Here is a 20,301-nt window from a genome sequence, read left to right as displayed (position 1 = left end):
TTGTTATCCTGAAAAAAATGTGTATGCAACTTAATAATTACTACGAATGCAAAGCACGAGCAGAAATGAACTGATGGAAAAGATACCTGTTAAAGACTGCGTGCAGTTAGCATTTAACAATCAAATAATGCGAGCGCGAGCTGATTTTTTTTTGACATTTTCACCTAAAGAATGGAAATTCAAAGCACTTTTTGTAACTCAAGCAGAATAGGTATATAAGTAGACAATTGATGCGAGCGCAAAGCGCGAGCAGAAAATTTTTATATACGTTTTGAACTGGTACTTGTTATAGACTGCTTGCACTTAGCCATGAAGGCGTTGCATATTTCAACAATCAAAAAATGCGAGCGCGAAGCGCTAGCTGAAAATTTTTGAAAATTTCTAAAGAAAGAATTGAAAATTTTAATCAATTTTTGTAATCGTGAACAGGATAGCTATATAATTCAACAATTGATGCGAGCGCGAAGCGCGAGCAGAACAAAAATCGAGATTTAGACCTAAAAATGGGCCACTCTGTTCATGTTTGGAAACAGCCATAGGCTGATCGAGGGCTTTTTACCATGTTTAAATAAAATAAATCAATGTTTTGTAAATCATGAAAAGGATGAGTAATAGTCTTCCTACATTAATAATGCGAGCACAAAGCGCGAGCAGAAAAATTTTGCTATTGTGATCTGAAACTGGATAATGATTTGAATAGAGAACAAGTTGAGTATTTGAATAAACATGCGCGCTCAAGCATGTTTCATATTTAGACCTAGAATCTAGGCATTCTAAGTACATCTTTAATCATGAAAATCATGAAACTTTGATATTCCGATCGGAAAAAAGAGTCAATTACAGCTTTATATTTCGAGCACTTTGTAGGAAAATTGTAAGGTGGATATAGATCGCACTTAAAAAAAGAGCTAAAATTTTCATTATTATTACTTTGAGTTTTGACATAGGACCGGGACATCCTTACGACATGTCATGAAAATGATGACTATCTTCCTATTCCTCTTGCTAAGCGCGAGATGAAACAAAGGGGACAATTTAGTTATTAAATTAATATATTTATTAATGCCTAATGAGGGCGCGCAATCTGATGATATTATGGCATAAAAACTGGATATTTCACTTTTGTAATTATGAATAGGATACATCAGTTAATATATTTTTAACCATAAATGCGAGCGCAAATCGCGAACTAAAATTTTTGATAAACTGTCATGAAAAGGGGATTTTAAGTAGTTTGTTATATAATCAATATTGAAACATACATAACTCGCCAATCAAAATGCCAGCGTGCGGCGCTAGCTGATACGTCTCGACAATCAGACCTGAAAAGGGATATTTTGAAAACTTTATGGAATACACGAAAATAATAGGTACCTGATAAATCAAAATTTGCGAGCACGCAGCGCAAGCAGCAAATGTTGATAAAATTATTCAGACCATAAAACTGACATTTTTACAGAGCACTTTAAAAAAAATCAATTTGTAAATCACACAAAATAATGAAAGTTCGATTTCCGAGGTGAAATATGTTTTGTATATTGACTTCCAGACTTGATATTTGAGCTCCATATTGAACAAGATATGTAAATAGGCAATGCGACCGCGAAGCGCGAGCGAAAATTTTATATAGTGGCACGAAAGATTCTTTTTATTTTCCAAGTCTTCCCCTCATCTTATTTTATGCACTCGTCGTACTTCTCTTCTTTTTCTCCTCTCTTTTCCCTCCTTTTTTTCCTTTTTCCTTCTTTCTTTCCCTTTTTTTCTTTTTTTGCTCCGCCAATAGGGGGGGGATCCGCCTATGGGGACAAGGGGCGGGGGAAATTTGACAAGCAAAAAAAAAGGTTATCATCCCAAAAGTACGGTTATCTCGTCCCAAAATACATGTTTTATTTCGATTTAGAATGATTTATTTCTTACCATCATAAAAGACAAAAAATAGTAGGGGGGACATTTGATATTGTGTCCCCCCTGCTATTTTGAGTAGGGGGGACACGTCCCCCCTGTCCCCCCTGGGATTTCCGCCCATGAAGGGATGGTCCGGGCTGAAAATAAATAAATAGAGTAAAATTCACAGAGCAAAATGCTGAAAATTTCATCAATATCAGACAACAAATAACAAAGTTATTGAATTTCAAAATTTATCAATATTTTGTGAAAAAAGTTATATGCACATCGTCTTGAATATTCATTAGGTGGGCTGATGATGTCACATCCCCACTTTCCTTTTTCTTATGTTATTAAATGAAATCATAAATGTTTCATTTTTTCATACATGTGTAAAAGATGTGTCTACATTATGATGAAATAAGTTGCGGCAATAAATAACTAATGCACTTAATCAGTTGTCAATCCAATTGTTTTAGTTCTTGGTTGAAAATTTTTGAATAAACCTAATTTCATATAATAAAATACAAAAGAACAAGTGGGGATATGACATCATCAGCCCACCTAATGAATATTAGAACTGTTTCACCGGAATAATGCAAATCTTTAAAATTCAATAACTTTGTTATTCAATATCCAATTTTGATCAAATTTTCAGCATTTTGTTCTCTGAATTTTACTCTATTTATTGAGATGAAAATATTTCCCTTTAATGGTTTAGATTTAAAGTTATGATTATGATTTTGAAATTTTTATGAAGAAATGTCTAATAACCCAAACTTTATGTTTTTCCTTTAGTGTTTCTCAAAAGGCTGGGAGGATGGTAAACACCGAAGCAACCATGATTATGAAATTATTGTAAGTGGAATATTTTTTATTTTCTCCCTTTTTAAAGCTGTCAAGAAGTTTTCTTCTATCCTTGTATTTCCTTCTTTCAAATCATTAGCAGTAAAACGCAGGATAGTGTGCCGCTCTGTAAGCCCTGAGGTTGCAACACCGCCAATATTTATTGATATTCTGTGACCTCTTTTATGCACCTTCACCCAAGATAATAGCTGATGTTATAAGCCATGACATATCAGAACAGTTTTTACCTCAAGGGCTTCAGTTGATTTTTTTTTCTATTATCAATAACAAGTTACCAGATAAATGTTTCTGATGCTATATTATTACCAAGTTGTTTGATTATGATGATAATAATATGTGTGATAATAATTTTTTTTTCTTGACAGACTAATAGCTTCTCACTGTTTGATCCAAACTGGACAGCCAAAGAAGAAAAGGCTTTACTGGAAGGAGTTTCAGATTATGGCCTGGGAAACTGGTGAGTGCAATTATTAAGATTGTTTAAGCCCATGATTAAGAAGTTGGTCCCTCTTAAAAATGCAGAAGTTTGACTCGTTTTCAATGAAGATATTGAGATAATATTATATGATTATGTATTTATTTTTACGTCCAAGTGTAGTGATTTTTAATGTTGAAAGTTATGTCATGTTCTGATAAAAGGTGAAAAGTCATGAATTGTTTTACAGGTATGATGTCATGTTTATTCATAGATATTTTATGTCATGGTTTGTTATTATGATGTCATGTATAGGTATGATGTGTCCAATCAAGTAGCTGGTAAAACAAGATTAGAATGTGAACAGCACTACAACAAAGTCTACATAGATTATCCAAAGCCTCCTCTCTTTGGTGAGTTTACCATCAGAATAAAATCTAGTATAATTCAAAGGATACTGGGGTATGAGTGCCAACATTGTTCTAGGTTTCTACTCAATTAATGTCTACATTAATAATTTAGAAAGTAATTCACGAAACCAGGAGACTTCAGAGACACCAATAAGTCAGATAAAACAAATTTGAAAAAAATATGACATGCCAATCCTAATTTCAATTTTATTGATACAAGGTTTGAAATAGAATATCAGTATTGTGATGAAGCTATATTAAAAAGTATAATGATAGTGAAAGTTTTACACTCCTAGAAAATTTGTCAGTATGCATTGTGCTAGTGCTGCTGTCACTTAAAAAGACAACACCAGAATGGGAAAAACATTACTGGATTCTTGTACCCACTCTGAAGAGTGCTCAAGGCACTAATTGTCATTGTTACTTAAGCTGTAGCCTGATTGCCATCATGGCTCTCAAGCTTTAAATTATTGTAAAATTTAAGCTTGACCAAGTAGATGAATGTAACACATTTAATTTTGTAATTGGAAATGAAACAAAGGAAAAACCTTGAAACTAGCTTGATTCTTAAAAGACTCATTTGTAGCATTTTTGCTTCATTTGTAATTACCAACACCTGTGTACTAGTATATTCTTAAAAGATAAAACAAAATATTTCTAGATTTATATTTCATCTGCCATATTTTATTTTAATCAGCTCTTCCCATGCAAGCGGAGCTTCCTAAGTGTACAAGTCTACCATACAGAAGTAAGTATCCTCCATGAAAATGATCTGTTAACAAGTAATACAAGTCGTGTGTAATGTCATGTTACAAATCATGAAACCATTTCGTACAACTTTCCTATTCTCTTAAAGTGCCATAGAAAATAAATCTTGAATACTCGTAACATCTCCTGCAGATGGAAGCAGGATTTGCTTGTCATATGCCTGCAGAAATTCAAATGAGAAGCTTGTAACACAACAGTTAGTGATTATTTGTACGCTTGATTCCACATCATGATCTGTATAATCAAGCAGAAAAACCAGCCCCAAGATCAAGCACTAAGATTTGTGTTATAGGGGTCCAGGAGGCTATTTCACGAAGAGTGAAGACCAAATTTCCCCTTGAGCTTTGTGTGGTCATTGGCCAGATCATCCTGTAGAGACACATTAGCTGTTGGAAGTCTTTATACCATTGCATGTAATATGCAAATTGGCGCTGATGTATGAATCGAGTCTAACCTAACTATTTGACCCCACAGTGTAATACTGTATAAACTGTCCCCATATTCATTTATATATAAATATACCTACAAGGTAATCCATCATTTTTTTGCCAGACATTCGCATAACAATATGTTGGGGGAATCTGTACCCTTGTATATTTAAGATAAATGACATGAAATACAGTGCTGTGAATCTATCATAATTATTTTTATAAATGTATTTTGTGATTGTTTCAGTGTGTGAGGATCCCCCAAGACCAGCCAGAGACTCGCAGAAGGCATCATCTGAGATGGCAGGCTATATGCCAGCGAGGTCAGACTTCAATATGGTGAGTATGCAATGGCTGATTTGAAGTATGGTGCTGGTATAATCAGGGGTGTGAGTGGTCACAAATAAAAAGATCTGAAAAAAGCTGAAGAGTATTGAAAAAGTCTGAAAAAGAAAGAGTTCCCATACCTTTTGTACAGAGAAAAGCCAAATATAACCTGAAATTCAGCTGAAAATTAAAACCAAAAAAATCTGAAATCAGATAAAAATCTGAACTCTCACACCCCTGTATAATATTGCAACACTAACACTGGTCATAACACTCTACTTGAAATCAAGCCGGTGTTCGGCCTGACCTCCAGATGTTTTTTATCAGTTCCACGTATCACAGTCGGTGTTGATGATCCACAAGGAGTATCCCCAACACTCGCCCTGAGGGATTTCAAGATTGGTGTTGACATTGCAGATCTCAAGCAAATGTACAGAATCAAAACATGAAATTAACTTTCAAAGTTGAGATGAATGCAAATCATCAGAGCTTTACACATTTTAAGAAAAACTTAGGACCTCTTAGCCATTTCAATTTTTTTTAAAATCTTGGATATAATGCATTATTGCACTTCACTATACTTTCATATTGCAATAATTATATTACTATTAAAGTGGTAAAACAGGTACCTTTCCTCTCAAAAAACATTTTAGATTCTCTACGCAAATAAATCACAGGCTAATTTATGCTTTGAATTACTCTCAAATGGTATATTTTAAGAATAGTAGCTATTTATTACACACAGTCAATGAGAGACAACTTGTGGTGCTGGTCAGTTCTTCCCAATTTAAAAGAGCCGGGGGGGGGGGGGGGGAGGGACTAAAGGCTTTTCATTATGGATTGTATGATAGTGTGTTGCAAACAAAACATGATACCTATTATTTAGGATTAGTAATCTTACGATGTTAAGTACATGTAATATGACACATGTCAATGCTTTTATTTACATCACAGGAATATGATAATTATGCTGAGCTTGACATCAAGGATATCTATTTCCACAATGAGACAGATGAACTCTTAGAAGGTAAGAAAAAAATTATGTTGGTATCCCCTTCCCTCGCTATGTGGGGATGAATCTGTCTCTGTCTCTCTATCTCCCTTCTTGTGTTTTTTTTGGGGGGGTTGTCTCTGTCTATTTCTGTCTATCACATAATCCAAACCTTCCTTCCTAACCATTTTCTCTTCATCTTTTATTTTTCAGAGCTGAAATTTGCGACAGTGGACATCTACCATTCCAGACAGACAGAGAGATACAGAAGAAAGTTGTAAGTCCTTTGCTCCATCTTGTGTGAATTATCAGAGTTATTTTGTTGATTGAGTCATTTCAATCAAAAGTAAATATATTACTTTCTCTCTTTCAACATTCTGCCCTTTATTTCTTTGTGTAATGGTGGTTTTATTGCTGTAAGTAATATGGACTGTATTTGAGTTTTTTATGGATGTGTATCAATCAGATATGATTATTTACGACTTGACCAACCTTTACAACCATCCTTAAAGACCCAAAGCTCTCACTTTTGAACCTCTTCATCAATTTGTATCTCCCTCCATGTTGCTTGGATTACAGGCTCTTGCCACAATGCCAAGTTACACTGATTAAATGAAGAATTATGACCCTTTCCCACTTGGCATATTGGTTTGTTGATTTATTAGCTTATCCATGCATTATGTTTATTTATTTTTTCATCTATCTAGGATTGTCAGAAACCTTGGACTTGTCAACTTGTTAAGAATTCAGAGTGAGTGACATATGCTTCCAATATTAAAGAGAAAATTTTAGCAGTAGTTTTGTGCATGTAACTTAGCTACACGTATCTTAATAAAGCACTGTGTCTCATCAGAATTCAAATTTACAGTTAGATACTGTGGGGGGGCAAACTTGAGGTTGGGGTGTGGAAGGGAGGTTGTCCTCCTTTCCACCGAAGGGAGCTTTTATAATTTACCTTTGAAATGTTGCAATCTGGTGCCTTTTTAATAGTTGCCCGGCATAGCACTTAGTAATTTATGCAGATAGGATTCCAGGTATGGAGTTAATGCAATGATACGGGTTAAATAGATTAACATATCACTGGATTCTTCGGAAAGTAGCATTCAAATTAATGTGTTCATTCATTCTATTTTATATGTATATGACATCTGCATAAATACATGTATGTTTCCCTCCAATGTGTATGCATTGAAAGTTATATTTTTGTTTTTGTTGCAGTGGTGGAGCGAACACACAGCCAGGCTATTCGTGACATGGTTGAAAAGTTGCACAGATTATGTCGTCTTCACACACCCGTTGCTCATGACAAATTCATTGAAGGCCTCATATGTAAGTATTATCACTTTAGATGACTTCCCCTGACTCTTGATTTCCAGAAGTAATATTACTACAGCATGAATTTCATGTTTCTGCACTCAACCTAGGTGAAGTAAAGATTTATTCTTTGAATGTTATAAGGAGAATGGTTGCTGGAGATAAATTTACTGATGATTAATGTATACATGTATATTAGCTCATAATCTTGACAAGGATAGTTTAATTCAATCATGCCAGTGTAATTAAAAACTTCCCACCATTTGCAGTGTAAGTTGCAAGCTCATAAATCAAGCTTCATGGTGTACATGTTTATGAATTAATTTCTTTCATTTCCCCCAAGACTGTTTATCACTCACGAAGCTCAAGAAAATCTAAGCCCCCTTCTTTTTTTTTTTTTTTTTTTTTACAAAGATCAGCAATGGATATGACCATTACCTGTTGATTGCAATTAATCATGAAAATCAATCCTACTATTACGTTGCTAAGCCCTTTGATAGCGAGCATAGATCTCAAAAGATTCAGTACACCATCTGAATGAGTATGTTCTCACTTGTCCTCTTTCTAACTTCTGCAGCTACAAGTGGTCTTTTGAAGAAACAATCATCATATTCTCTCTAATGCACTGGTGATATTGTTTTATTTAAACATAAATGACAGTTGTAGTAGCAAACTGGGAATATGTTTGAACAAATCAAATAAAATGACAGTCCATGTATGTATGAATAAAAGATATGTGCTAATTGATTCTGGTAGAAAGTGTGCAATTGCTAAGAAATTAGCAAAATAACCATGGCATTCCAGATATGTCTTTTCTTCTTTTGTCATGATTCAACAAAAGTTAGATTTATGTAAATAAATCACATCTTGATCTAAAATGATAACTGTGACAATTACTGTATTTAAAGGACTTTCTTATGAAATCATTGTTTGTTCCAACTACATGAGTTTATCTGCAAGTTTGTCTCTCTCTCTGATCTGTTGAGATTTATTTTCTTAATTTTAGATGAACAAGATCTGAAGAATGAAATCAAGAAGCTACAGGAGTACAGAAGATGTGGTATCAAGACATTTGTAGGTAAGCAATTTCTTGTTAAATGTGTCAACTGAGGAATATAACTTTGCAACTGTTGCTCCCTTTTCATCTGAACTTGGATCATGGATGCATTTGGGCAACTTTCATGCTATAGCGGTCAACGGTCATTTCTTTTCAAGCAAACCATACCTGCCAACTACTACGATTTTGGCGTAATTATTACGATTTTTTGTTTTAGATTACGCCTTAGGATTTTATGTCACAAAATTATGATTTTCTGATATTCTGACTATTAAAAATAAAATGTCTACGACGACTGGACTTCAAGTCTAACAGCGCAGCCGAACCGTAATTCCAACTTTTTTTAGCACATCGTCGCATTCTTACGTGTAACTGAGTAGATTTTTAAGAATCACGGGCACGGCGCTTCAGAAAAATGCGTATCGAGTTTCAAACTATCGATATCCCTTGTACTATTTTTTTAAAAGCTGCGCGGCACTAGGTCTCGCCTTAACTTTCATGGCCAAAAATTTCCTTTTTTATTGGATTAATTTTATAAGATACCATCCTAAATTTGCAAGAAAACAAGATCGTGAGCTCTGGAGAAAATCACAGATTTTCATTTTAGAGTAGTTTTCGGAGACTACTCTTATGCAGTTTCATACCCGCCTGTGTTGCGGTGATGATTGACTGTGAGCTGTGCTACATGTATGTTCAGTGGCTGAGCTGCGCTAGCGTAGCCTACAATGTAGCTTGAGAAATGGTTGACATGGTGACGTTAGCTGTCAGGCTGTGATGCTTTCAATATTTCTTGTATTGACAAGCTCCAAACTGGGAGTTCACTATGCATTTGCATAGTCTTTGTTTTTGGTTTGTTTTTGTGGGGGAGGGGTTGCATAAGTGTTGAAAAAATGAGTTTAAAGTGAAGGAAAAGGGCATTCCTCCATGTTGAAAGTACCCAAGAGCTCCCTACCGTGGGAGGGGGGATACCCTCCTCCCACACCCACCCCGCTCTGTCGCTTCGCTATCTCAGTCATAGTCCACATAAAAAAAATTACTATTTTTAGTCTTCAAAGGTTGGCAGGTATGGCAACCCCTTTTTGACTCGTAACTGGACAAGTATTTGTCCAATGGCAACCAAACTTGGGTAAGAGATGCACTAGGAGTGAATGTTGTGTAGTGTTTCAAAGAATTATATATATGCTTAAAAATTGCTACAAACTATTGATACAAGAAAAATGTGCATCCTTATATTCTTCAGGTGCCGATGTTTACAATCGATTGAAATCCAGGAGAGAGCAGATGAAGGATCGTAAGAACCTCCTAGGTGAAGTTTTATCCATCACTAGGGATCCAAATGCATGTCAACAATGGCTCAAAAGACAAGCACTTCTGTAAGTTTTTGTAGCCTCAGTTGATGACAGGTACACCTAAACAAAGTCTAGAGAGATTGAAATTTGTCTAAACAGGTTAAATTAGTCTTAATGGGTTGAACTTTGATAAAAAAGTTGAAATTTGCCTAATAAAGTTGAAATATGCCTAAAGTAGATGAAATCTGTCTACTGGGGTTATAATTAGTGTAGAGAGCTGAAAATTTTTCTTGGAAGGTGAAATTTGTTAAGAGAGATTATATTTGTCTAATGAGGTTAAACTTTTGCCTCAGGAGGCTAAGATTTACTCTTCAAAATGCCTTTTTGAAAAATTGACCATCAAATTATCAAAGTCGTGAAACATTTAAAGCAAAAATGAGATATTTGAGCATTCTCCCCTTTTTTAAGGTTTTTTGTTTACTTCTGAGAGTTGATTTTAGGTTTTTAAAATGTTTTGTACATATTTTGTTTGATTGAACATCAAATGTCAAACATTTATATCCCGCGGAAGGCCATTTGATAAATAATCCATAAACCAGATATTTTTCTCTACATTTGTATTTTCTTTGATTGACAGTGAAACCGGTCACAAGGAACTACCTCCAATATCTGCAGGACCAGGTAGGATATGTTTAATTTCCATTTATGTTTTTATTTATAATATGATTATATGTTCAGAACCTGTTGCATAACTTACTATATATAGTATCTTTGCTATCCAATTGGTAGCTACCCTGATTACAAGAGCTGCTCAGATTAAGAGATTTCAGGGAAGTTGCCATAGGATGGCAAAGTTACTATGATAGTAACTTTTATGGATCGGGCCCTTATTCCTGAAGCAAATACAGTATCTATCAAAATTTAATCAACCTTTCTTCCTAATGATAGGTGGATATGCATTATTCACTAATTTACCTTCATACTTTGAAGAAAAAAAAATTCAATTCAGTTGTCACATTTCATGCATATAAATAATATATTCCTCTTTAATATAGCACTTAATACATCAGAATGACGTTTCTAAGCGCTTTACAGATATTCCACTACCCTGGTCATCAGATCCTGTCGGACCTACACACAATGTTTGCACCTTCTCCACTCCCTAGGGAGCGCTCCAACCAGTCGCCATATGAGGCGCACACAATACTTGAAAAAGTACAATGACTTTCATATCCTATTGGGTACCCATTCAGCACCTGGGTGGAGAGTAGCAAAGTACAGACAGGATTCAAACACATGACCTTTTTTTCAATAATCATATTTAATGTTATTCTGCAAAATATATATTTAATTTTAATGAATTATGAAACATGCAAATAAAAGAATCAAACAAAACATTGAATATACAGTATCTTAAATATCTGCTGATATTGATTTGTTGTCTTGTTGCCTATTATACTAACTTTCTTTTGTACTGTCTTTTTAATCCCAGTTCGAAAGCAGACACCCCCTCTGGATCTTACTGGATTTGTTCTGTATGACAAGCTGAACGAGAATGAAAAAGAGGTAATGAAGAAATATATTGCTTGCTTTGTTTTAGGGTTGAGTCAACAAATTAAATTATCATTTTTAAAAAGACTGAAAGCATAACTGTAAGGTGGTATTTTTAAAGCATTTGACAGCATGGGATTTGAAGAAGAAAAAGTTGATAAAAATATAAAATGCACCTATATTTGCCATATTCTCTTGTGATTATTTTGATTGGCTCTGAAAAATAATAGATGGCACTGCATCAGATTTGTTTCACATTAAATTAATTATTTTTTAACATGTTTTCTTTCACAGTTGTGTGCTACATTAAGGATCATCCCAGAGGCATACTTTGAATACAAAACATTGTTTATTACTGAATCTCAGAGATTGGGTTTCCTCAAACTGAAGCAAGCCAGGACCCTTATCAGGATTGATGTCAACAAAACAAGGAAAATATATGACTTTTTTGTCAAGGAGAAACTCATCAAAGCATCGTGAGAAGACATTCTTGAGATTCCTCATAGTGGATGAACTGTAAAAGGATTACGTCATTCATCAAGAAGATCACAAACTGTATGACTTCTATGTCAGAGACATGATCTTCCTCTACAGTATGTATCAAGAGAGTAGGTGTCCATGTCAAGACACAGGAACAATACACATCATCCCGGACTAGTCCAGTTTTACATGCCAGGAAAGATGTGAGTTACATTCCAAGATGAGGTCGCATGACATAACAGGATGGAATTGACAGTTGTTATGTTGCAGATTTCAGGAATTAGCATTCTTTCATAGCAGATTACACAAGAAATAAACAACAGAAAATTTGGCCTTTGCTAGCATAGAGAATTATACTGCATGGGATCTAAAGGAATCAATTGATTTCATATTCATGGGTGCCACTTTTCAACTAAAGAGTAGAAATTCTTACTTTTTCAATATTTTGACACTTGGGAAACAAATTTTTGTGTGCAGAATTGCCCATTCAAGGTGGTTTTCCATCTTTTTTTCAAAATCATTTTTTAGTGGTATCCCAGTATTATTGTTACATAGCTGGTTCTATTCCTTGCATGGGTTAATCAAATTAAGCTTAAGGATGGAATGATGTTGATTTAGTTATAGGGGTATTCCACATGGGGGGAAAATCCACTCACTTTGAAACAGACATATCGATAGTCCTACCCAGACAAAGCTTATACAAATAGGAATCCAGCCGCAATAGTACTGGTATGATTCATGTTTGATATATAAAGACATTTTTTTCTCTGATAAATATGGCTCAATGGTCTGATAATTTTGTGACATAGTAGGACACCCCTTAGCATGAATATAAGTTGAAATTTGTTGGAAATCAAGTAGTTAAGGTAGAAAAGAATATGTATTTATAAAGGAAATTATTAAAAGTAAAGGAAACCGGCACAAAAACTCCAATAATAGGCCTATTGATAACCAAAGTATATTGCCCATATGGAATTGCCTTATATTGATGTCAATTTTCATGGGAAAAGCCTGAACTCTTGCCATTATTCAGACCTTTTTGTATACAAATCATTCATGGTGATTTTTAGACCCTTTGATAAATTCTTTGTTTGGGAGAAACATGTATTAGAACATCAACCGACCAGTGAACCAGTGCTTATGAACTGTTTCATCAAATTGGAAATGTGCCACAATAAATTTGAATTGATTCAAGATGCACGATACATGTATCTTAATGTTATGAATTGCTTCAAGGCTGGTGGATCTAGGATGTGGGATGGGATCTTTGTTAAGGAAACTAGTCTTTTCTGCAGTTGTTGATTTTGTTATCACATATTCATATTTGCTGTAACAACAATCAGCAAGGACTTGCCAGATGAAAGTTGTCCAAGAAAGTCTATTGCTACATATTCCTAAGGGTTTGTAGCCAGTTTAGCGGTCCTAAAGCAGTGTTGTAAGGAGCCAAAAAATTTTGAGGGGGCCAGATATGGCGTATCGGGCAAAATTTATAAAAAGTTGCTCGAGAGCAAAAATTTCATTTGGAACGCTTCGGGCCAGTCTTTTTCTTGCTTCAGAAGGAAGTTTGGTCCTTGGATCCATCTTGATAATTGTCCTGCTTGCAATCCTCTTGAGCCATTGTCTTCTGGATCGCTCTGGGTATCGACGTGGCACCACTTAGAAGTGTTACTCTTTTCCTGCATGACAGATACTCTGTTTGCTACAAATGTGCAGAGTCTCTTGCTGGTATTCCTTATGTACAGCAGCAGTGAGGTAGAGTCAGTCCGGTATGTGATGCTCTCACTGGTAGCCTGAGTTCTTCCATGATAGTTCGACCCATCTTTACTGCTAGTACTGCTGCTGACAGCTCCAGTCTGGGAACTGTCATCTTCTTCAGAGGACAAAGTCTTGTCTTCCCCATCAGTGTGCACTGTGAGTGTGCACCAAAATCTTACATCCGTAGATAGACACATGCTGCATATGCTCTTTTCGACTCATCACCGAACACAAGGAGATCATAGACAGGGTCCTTAAAGTCGGATGGCTAGAAGCATCTGGGGATATATACTGAGGTTAACTTTGATAACTTTAATAGCCAGCCAGGCTTGCCAGCATTGCAAGTCCTGGTCCTTGACATTCTCGTCCCAGTCAAGACCTAAGGTGCAAAGATCCTGCAAGGGAAGCTTTGCATTTACTGTGAATGGTGCCATAAATCCAAAGGGTAATACAAGGAGCTTGTAGCAGACAGTTTACCCCTTCCATAAGACTCCACGTGTTCTCTCTTTTGGTCTAAATCTAGATAAATTACTGATGCAGCTCTTTCCATAGGAGGGACTGTTGCCAGCACTTCTTTGTTGCTGACCCACTTTGTCAGTCTGAATCTTATCTTTCTTATCTTTCTTAGTAGACTTCATAAATGAGGAATGAGCCTCGTTGCTTCCTCTGTTGAACAAACAGACTTCAGACAGTCATCGACATGGAAATTGTCCTTGACTATCTGAAAAACTTCTGGTTCAAAGTCCTGCCTGTTGTCTTCTGCAAAGCCTGCACAGCTTGGAGACAAAGTCACTCCAAATAGATTAACTTGCATCTTATATGTCTTTGGTGCCGTGTGTGTGCTGTCATTCTCCCACCATACGAACTGGAGTGCATCATTGTGGCTGAGTGTGACCCTAACTTGGTGGAACATACCCTCCACATCTGCTACCAATGCTATCTTCTCTTGTCTGAAGCAAAGAAGCACACCAACAAGCTTATGGGTGTAATCTGTTCCACTCAATAACTGGCTGTTAAGGGAGATTCCTTGGTATTTGGCAACACAGTCAAATACCACACACACCTTTTCATCCCTGAAGGAATGAGTAACTGGGTGATGAGCTAGATCCCAGGAGCCCTCTGGAGGGTCCTCATCTACCTCATTTACAAATCCCTTGGACAGATAATCTGTCATAGTTGCTGTGTATTTCTGGTGAAGGTTGTCATCCTATAGGCGTGACTCTGCCATCTTGTGGTTGTTTGGTAGAGACGGAGGGAGTTGACGCCAAGGTAACCCCATCTCATAATGCCCGTCATTCAGACTGATTGTGTCTTCCATCATGGAACGAGCCTTCCTGTCTTCTACTGAGTCACCTAACTTCTCACCCTCATCACCAAGAGTATGGTCCAGTTGCCAGAATCTCTAGACTTGCTCTTGCAAATGGTCATCCATTGAAATGTTGTTTTTACCTCAAATGCTCCTTTCCGTCGTGGGGCCCATGACCATCCAGCCTAGAGGAGAATGGAAAGCATGTGGTTTCTTCCTCCTCCCTCTTTGCTCTTCATCTACCCAGAATTCTTCGCGGACATCAGAGCCAATGAGTAACCTTAAGTCACTCTCAGCAAGTTTTGAGAGTTCTTTTCCCTGAAGATGTGGCCATTTATCCACTTCTTGAACTTGGATGCTTTGACAGGTAGTTGATAACCTATCAACATCCATAGATGAGGTATTTCCATTTCTACATCACCATTGAGGCTCTTGATGGACAAAGACACTTCAATCCCTTCTGAGATGAAGCTGTATTTACAGTTATCAGCTTGAACCAGGTGCTCCTCCCGACCACTCCAAGCTCCAAACACCCTTCTCTCTTTTCTTTTCTTTTCTTTCCTTTTCTCTTTTTTATTTGGTTGTGAAAAATCTCATATGTTTCCCAATCACAAGAAACATCAAAATAATTGAGCACTGTATGTCAAACATGACCTAAACACATTTCCAATGTTTTTGATAGTGTTAGCACCATAAAAAATTCAATTTAGTCCAAAATGAAAGTAGTTGTGCACTCATCAGAGTAAAAAAACCGAAATCGAACGATATAAACTTAATGCACTTATGTACAAGACAATGTACATCCACATGTTCCTGATAAAGGCAACAATTTCTACGCTTTGGAAGGTTTGAATTCAGTCAATTATCCAATACTACTCTAGCATCATGTAAAATTATGGTAATTTTTCATTTATGACATGTTTTGCTTTTGTGTTATGAAATGAAACCATGAATTATTTAGGCTGCCAAAACTGTCATGAAACTTAAAGATGTGTCATCCTTTAGCTTGTGCATTTGCTTTTTCAGGCTGATTGTGGTTAGCAAAGTGCTCAAACAAAGACAGTAAACCACAGCGATGCCCATCAAGCTCTGAGAACAATGTGTGTTAGATTACCCACAAAGCTCTTTCCTTCACTGTCAACTGCATCATTTGTCCAAGCTAATTCTATGTGTTTGCACCACTCCATGATATAATTTTTCAGCTTGGTCTTTTTGTTGCCCTCCGGAAATGGTTGAGGAAAGGAACCTAGATTGGCGTTGGGCTGCCACCATTAACTTCAGAGGATCGACTGTTTGTCTCTCAGCTGTCTTCATGTACTGGACGCTCTTCTCCGTTGATCACTTGCGACAACACAGCTCCCACTGCTATAACTGACACATCTCTAGTGACGAATATCTCAGCATTCGGATCTAAATGTGTGACTATCGATGGCGAGGCGATCATTGACTTGAGCGTGTCAAATGCATGTTGCTGCGTGTGAGACCATTCCCAAGGCGTGTCGCTACGCAACAATTTCGGCAAAGGCTCAGCAATCACTGCGTATTGCGGGACAAACTTCTTATAGAAATTTGTTGTACCAAGAAACAATACCAGCTGCTTCGCATTCTCAGGGGCATCTAGCTTACGGGTAGCTTTGATGCTATCAAGCGGAGGCTCCACACCAGCTGCTGAGGCTCTGTAGCCTAAGAAGTCGACTGTTGATGCCATGAATGTGCACTTCTCTCTGTTGAGTGTAAGGTGCTTTGCAAGCTCGGCGAGAACGCTATTCAGACGCTTGTTGTGCTCTTGCATGTCGCGACCATGAATAACAACGTCGTCTAGGAGTTTGAGAGTTCCTTCACACTCCGCGAGAATCGAAGATACTATCTTCTGGAATGCACTTGGTGCTGAACTGAGACCATACGGCATGCGTTTGTACTGGAACACACCATCATGCGTAAGGAATGCGGTGAGGTATAGGCTGTGCTCTGCTAGTGGAATCTGTAGGTAGCTCCTGCGCATGTCAAGCTTTGTGAAGATTGTAGAGCCATGAAACGATGCAGACAGCTCTTGGATTGTAGGTAACGGATACTTATCCGGTATGATGGCCTTATTGACCGCTTTGAGGTCAGTACACAGACGGAGTTCTCCATTATTTCGGCGTGCTATCACAAGATTTGATAACCATGGAGACGAATCTATGCGTTCGATGATGTCTTCGCTTTCGAGACGGCGAAGTTCTGCAGACACTTCTTCACAAACTGCGAAAGGTAGACGGCAAAGGCTCTGCGAAACTGGACACACTGACTGGTCTACCCTTGGTGCATGGCAGTACCCTGTAACGACTCCAAAGTTTTCAAACAGGGACGCATACTCTGACACGTGAGAGTTGATGATGTTAACTTTGCTCGCCTGAGGGATCACAGAGACGTAATCCCAGCACTTCAAATAAGTCAACCCCAAGGAGACTCTTACCCTTCGTGACATAGAGCAGGCAGTCTTGTCCTGGTAGCTTGACGCAACCTTCAGCAGGAATCGACTTGTCAGGGTATGAAATCAAGTTGATGGGTGCTGGTGTTAGCGGAACTGTAGCAAAGAAACACTTATATATCATATCATTGATGATAGTGACACTCGATCCGACATCAATCAAGAAATGGAGTGGTACGCCATTCACCTCAATCTCACAGTACTTGAAATCACCACCATTCCCAATACTTGTACACGAAAGCTGGATGACCATGCTCAGATGATGTACTGGAATCTTGCTTAACATGACGAACACTCTTGCCCTTGGAGTGACACATCTTTTTGAAGTGATTCAACTTCGAACAAGCTCTGCACTTTTTTCCATTAGTAGAGCAAGTGTTTCTTTGGGTGTACCCTTCCACAATTTCTACACTCTGATCGTTGCAGCTTTGCTTGTGACTTCTGATATTGCCCTTTCTTCGAAACACTCTGAACTCGTGCTTCAGCCGGTGTTGCTGGAAGTGAAACATTATCCTGACTAGTCCGACTCAATGTTTTATAATCAAGAAGAGCACCTTTAACATTCTCTGCAACAATTACAGCCTTCTCTAGATTCAAATCATCATTATCCATCAATAGTCTTTCTCTAATACGTGGGTTACTCGTTTTCCCAATAAGTCGGTCCCTTATGAGTTCATCTTTCAAATGCCCAAACTTACAGGTAGATGCCAATTGCTGCAATGCAGCTACGTATTGCTTGACGGGCTCTTCGTTACCTTGGGCCCTTTTCCTGAAATTATAGATTCTATCATCACACTATTCTTAGGACCAAAGTACTTAGCAAGCACCTCAACAGCATCACTGTATTTGCTCAGGGACTCACCACTGTCCTGTGCGAGTTGATCGAGAATCCGCTGACCCTCTGCGCCTAAGAAGTGGGCGAGGATGGCTCTCCTCGGCCGGGGCAGAATCCAAACCAGTTGCTAACAAGTATGTTTCGAACGTTGAAGTCCATCTCTCCCACGGAGTAACTGGATCTCCTGGGGTGGCCAAAAAGGGCGCTGGGGCCGGTAGATTCAAAGTAGTGGACATACTCGACACCAGATGTTATGTTCGAGTCCAAATAATCAAACTTTATGACATAAATTTCTGGTTCAAAGTACACCTTTGTTATGGTTAATCAGATCTACAAGCAGGGAACTACGCCCTCAGACGGTATGGATGTTATGGAAAGACCACAAATTGTCGCAATGAGCACGATGAGAATTTTTCACAATAAAATCCAGGGCATTCAATCGTTCATGGGTTGGGTGTCATACCCAAAATCATCGTCATAAGGGTTTGCCGAATGAATGAAATCTGTTGGAACAATTTCCTGTATCAGAATGGTTGATTCACGTTAGTGGAGGCCCACCCCCTGTCTTTTGAGTGTTCCTCTTCCACTCACCATACTCCTTTTTGGCAATGCACCACATTTTCTTCCATTTTTCCTTTATTTGAGGAAGTATCCATTTTTGCCCAAACTTTTTCTCCATTTAACTTTGAACTTCTTCCCATGCTTCTACTCTTTTGTGTTAGACTGGATATCGGTTCGCTTGTTGGTCGTGTATTAGCTCTAGCAAATAAGGTCTCTTGTTGGATTGCCAGTTAGCACTTCTCTTTGCACCATCCATTTTGCTGCTACATGTATGTGAGTAGCAAGCAGCACAAAACTATACTGAGCATGCTCAGTAAAGTTTTATGATGTAGATGACAGTTTGCTAGCTTCAGTTCATGATTAAGCCCACACTTTGTGAAATGCTCGGTGGGCTACATTAGCTCACAGGGGATAGTTAGCCCATGGGCCAAATTTAGACCTGGCTATTGAAAGTTAAAAGTCAACCTTTGAGAATTCGGGCTAATGTGGTCACAGTCTTCTAAGACCTCATATTTGTCCCTGCATTTCAATGATAGTTCTATGAATTCATAGGTGGCGCACAGGTTCGTGAATCCACCAAATTTCCTCCTGTCCTTGGCACAGGGTCGAGAGGAAACTTTCTATAAATGGATGTAGGCATTGCTGATGGCCATATTTATAACTCCCCAAAGAGATTACCGGTAGATCTATGTATTATGAAGTTGATTTTCTCCATCAAATCCTCCCCATTCATGCCTTCACACATTCTGCAATCACAGATGGAATTGAGATATTCTTCCATTAAAATCTAGTGTATGCTTGCCAATATCATTCCCTCTCCCAATAGTTGAAATGTTGTAAATGTACATCTTGCTGGTAATTCTTCTTTATGAGGATGATGAGGCCTTCCTTGCCTTTGGCCCACTTCACATTGTCATAACTCTCTAGCCTCATTTCTGATGTCACACCATCAATGTTGCTCCTCGCAAGATAAGCATTCTGCCTTGTAGTTAAATCTCTCAAAACTCGGTCCACATTTCCAACAATATATCACTAGCAATCTTGTGTATTCTATGAAAAACTAAATGCAACACTGATTCATTTCACTCAATCCCACCACCACTTATAACAATTCAATATCTAGAGTTGGGGAATTTTTATACATGCATTGTGCTGGTTGAACCTGTCACGGCAGCTCGTTAATCACTGTGCTAGTTTGAAAGATAAAACGTAGTTCATTATTTATTTCTGTGCCCTCTCCTGGTTTCCTATAATACAGAGCTACAAATACTACCATATCAATGAGAGAAACAGGATTCAAATGTTTTATCTTGTTATGTATGGGAACTCTTTAAAAGAAGCTCCATTGTTATGTACCTGAACTTGTTACGTACTGGTATACATATTTATTAGAAGAATAATAAAGACTGAAATTAATTTACTCTTTATTTTTATTCATTTGTGTTATGAGTTTTGCATCGATTGAATTTGATTTTATCTTTCTTGATGAATGTAAATGTTTGATAATGCAAAAATGGTTAATCTTTGAAAAGCTGTTTATACCTGACTTGTCCAATAGTATTAATGAAATTCTGTGTTTTGTATCATTGTGTC

The 20,301-nt window shown here is 37.4% G+C and overlaps 1 protein-coding gene across 1 annotated transcript in view; it reads left to right on the top strand.

Moving 5' to 3' along the window:
- The window catches only part of LOC129284256 (transcriptional adapter 2-alpha-like), a 28,848-nt gene extending 8,720 nt beyond the window's left edge, over positions 1-20,128 (top strand). Inside the window, exons 3-17 of the mRNA XM_064110583.1 lie at positions 2,683-2,742; positions 3,117-3,208; positions 3,482-3,579; positions 4,274-4,324; positions 5,020-5,111; positions 6,054-6,126; positions 6,304-6,367; positions 6,798-6,841; positions 7,309-7,419; positions 8,411-8,482; positions 9,702-9,834; positions 10,388-10,431; positions 11,243-11,316; positions 11,596-12,006; positions 16,080-20,128. Of these exons, the coding sequence (XP_063966653.1) occupies positions 2,683-2,742; positions 3,117-3,208; positions 3,482-3,579; positions 4,274-4,324; positions 5,020-5,111; positions 6,054-6,126; positions 6,304-6,367; positions 6,798-6,841; positions 7,309-7,419; positions 8,411-8,482; positions 9,702-9,834; positions 10,388-10,431; positions 11,243-11,316; positions 11,596-11,781 (1,194 nt within the window). The 3' untranslated portion in view covers positions 11,782-12,006; positions 16,080-20,128. The remainder of the gene's footprint in view (positions 1-2,682; positions 2,743-3,116; positions 3,209-3,481; positions 3,580-4,273; positions 4,325-5,019; positions 5,112-6,053; positions 6,127-6,303; positions 6,368-6,797; positions 6,842-7,308; positions 7,420-8,410; positions 8,483-9,701; positions 9,835-10,387; positions 10,432-11,242; positions 11,317-11,595; positions 12,007-16,079) is intronic.
- Positions 20,129-20,301: the final 173 nt, after the last annotated feature.

Source organism: Lytechinus pictus, chromosome 2 (genome assembly GCF_037042905.1).
Source record: "Lytechinus pictus isolate F3 Inbred chromosome 2, Lp3.0, whole genome shotgun sequence".
Classification (NCBI taxonomy): Eukaryota; Metazoa; Echinodermata; class Echinoidea; order Temnopleuroida; family Toxopneustidae; genus Lytechinus; species Lytechinus pictus.
The sequence above is the reverse complement of the archived record's forward strand: the minus strand, read 5'-3'. Positions and strand labels throughout refer to the sequence as shown.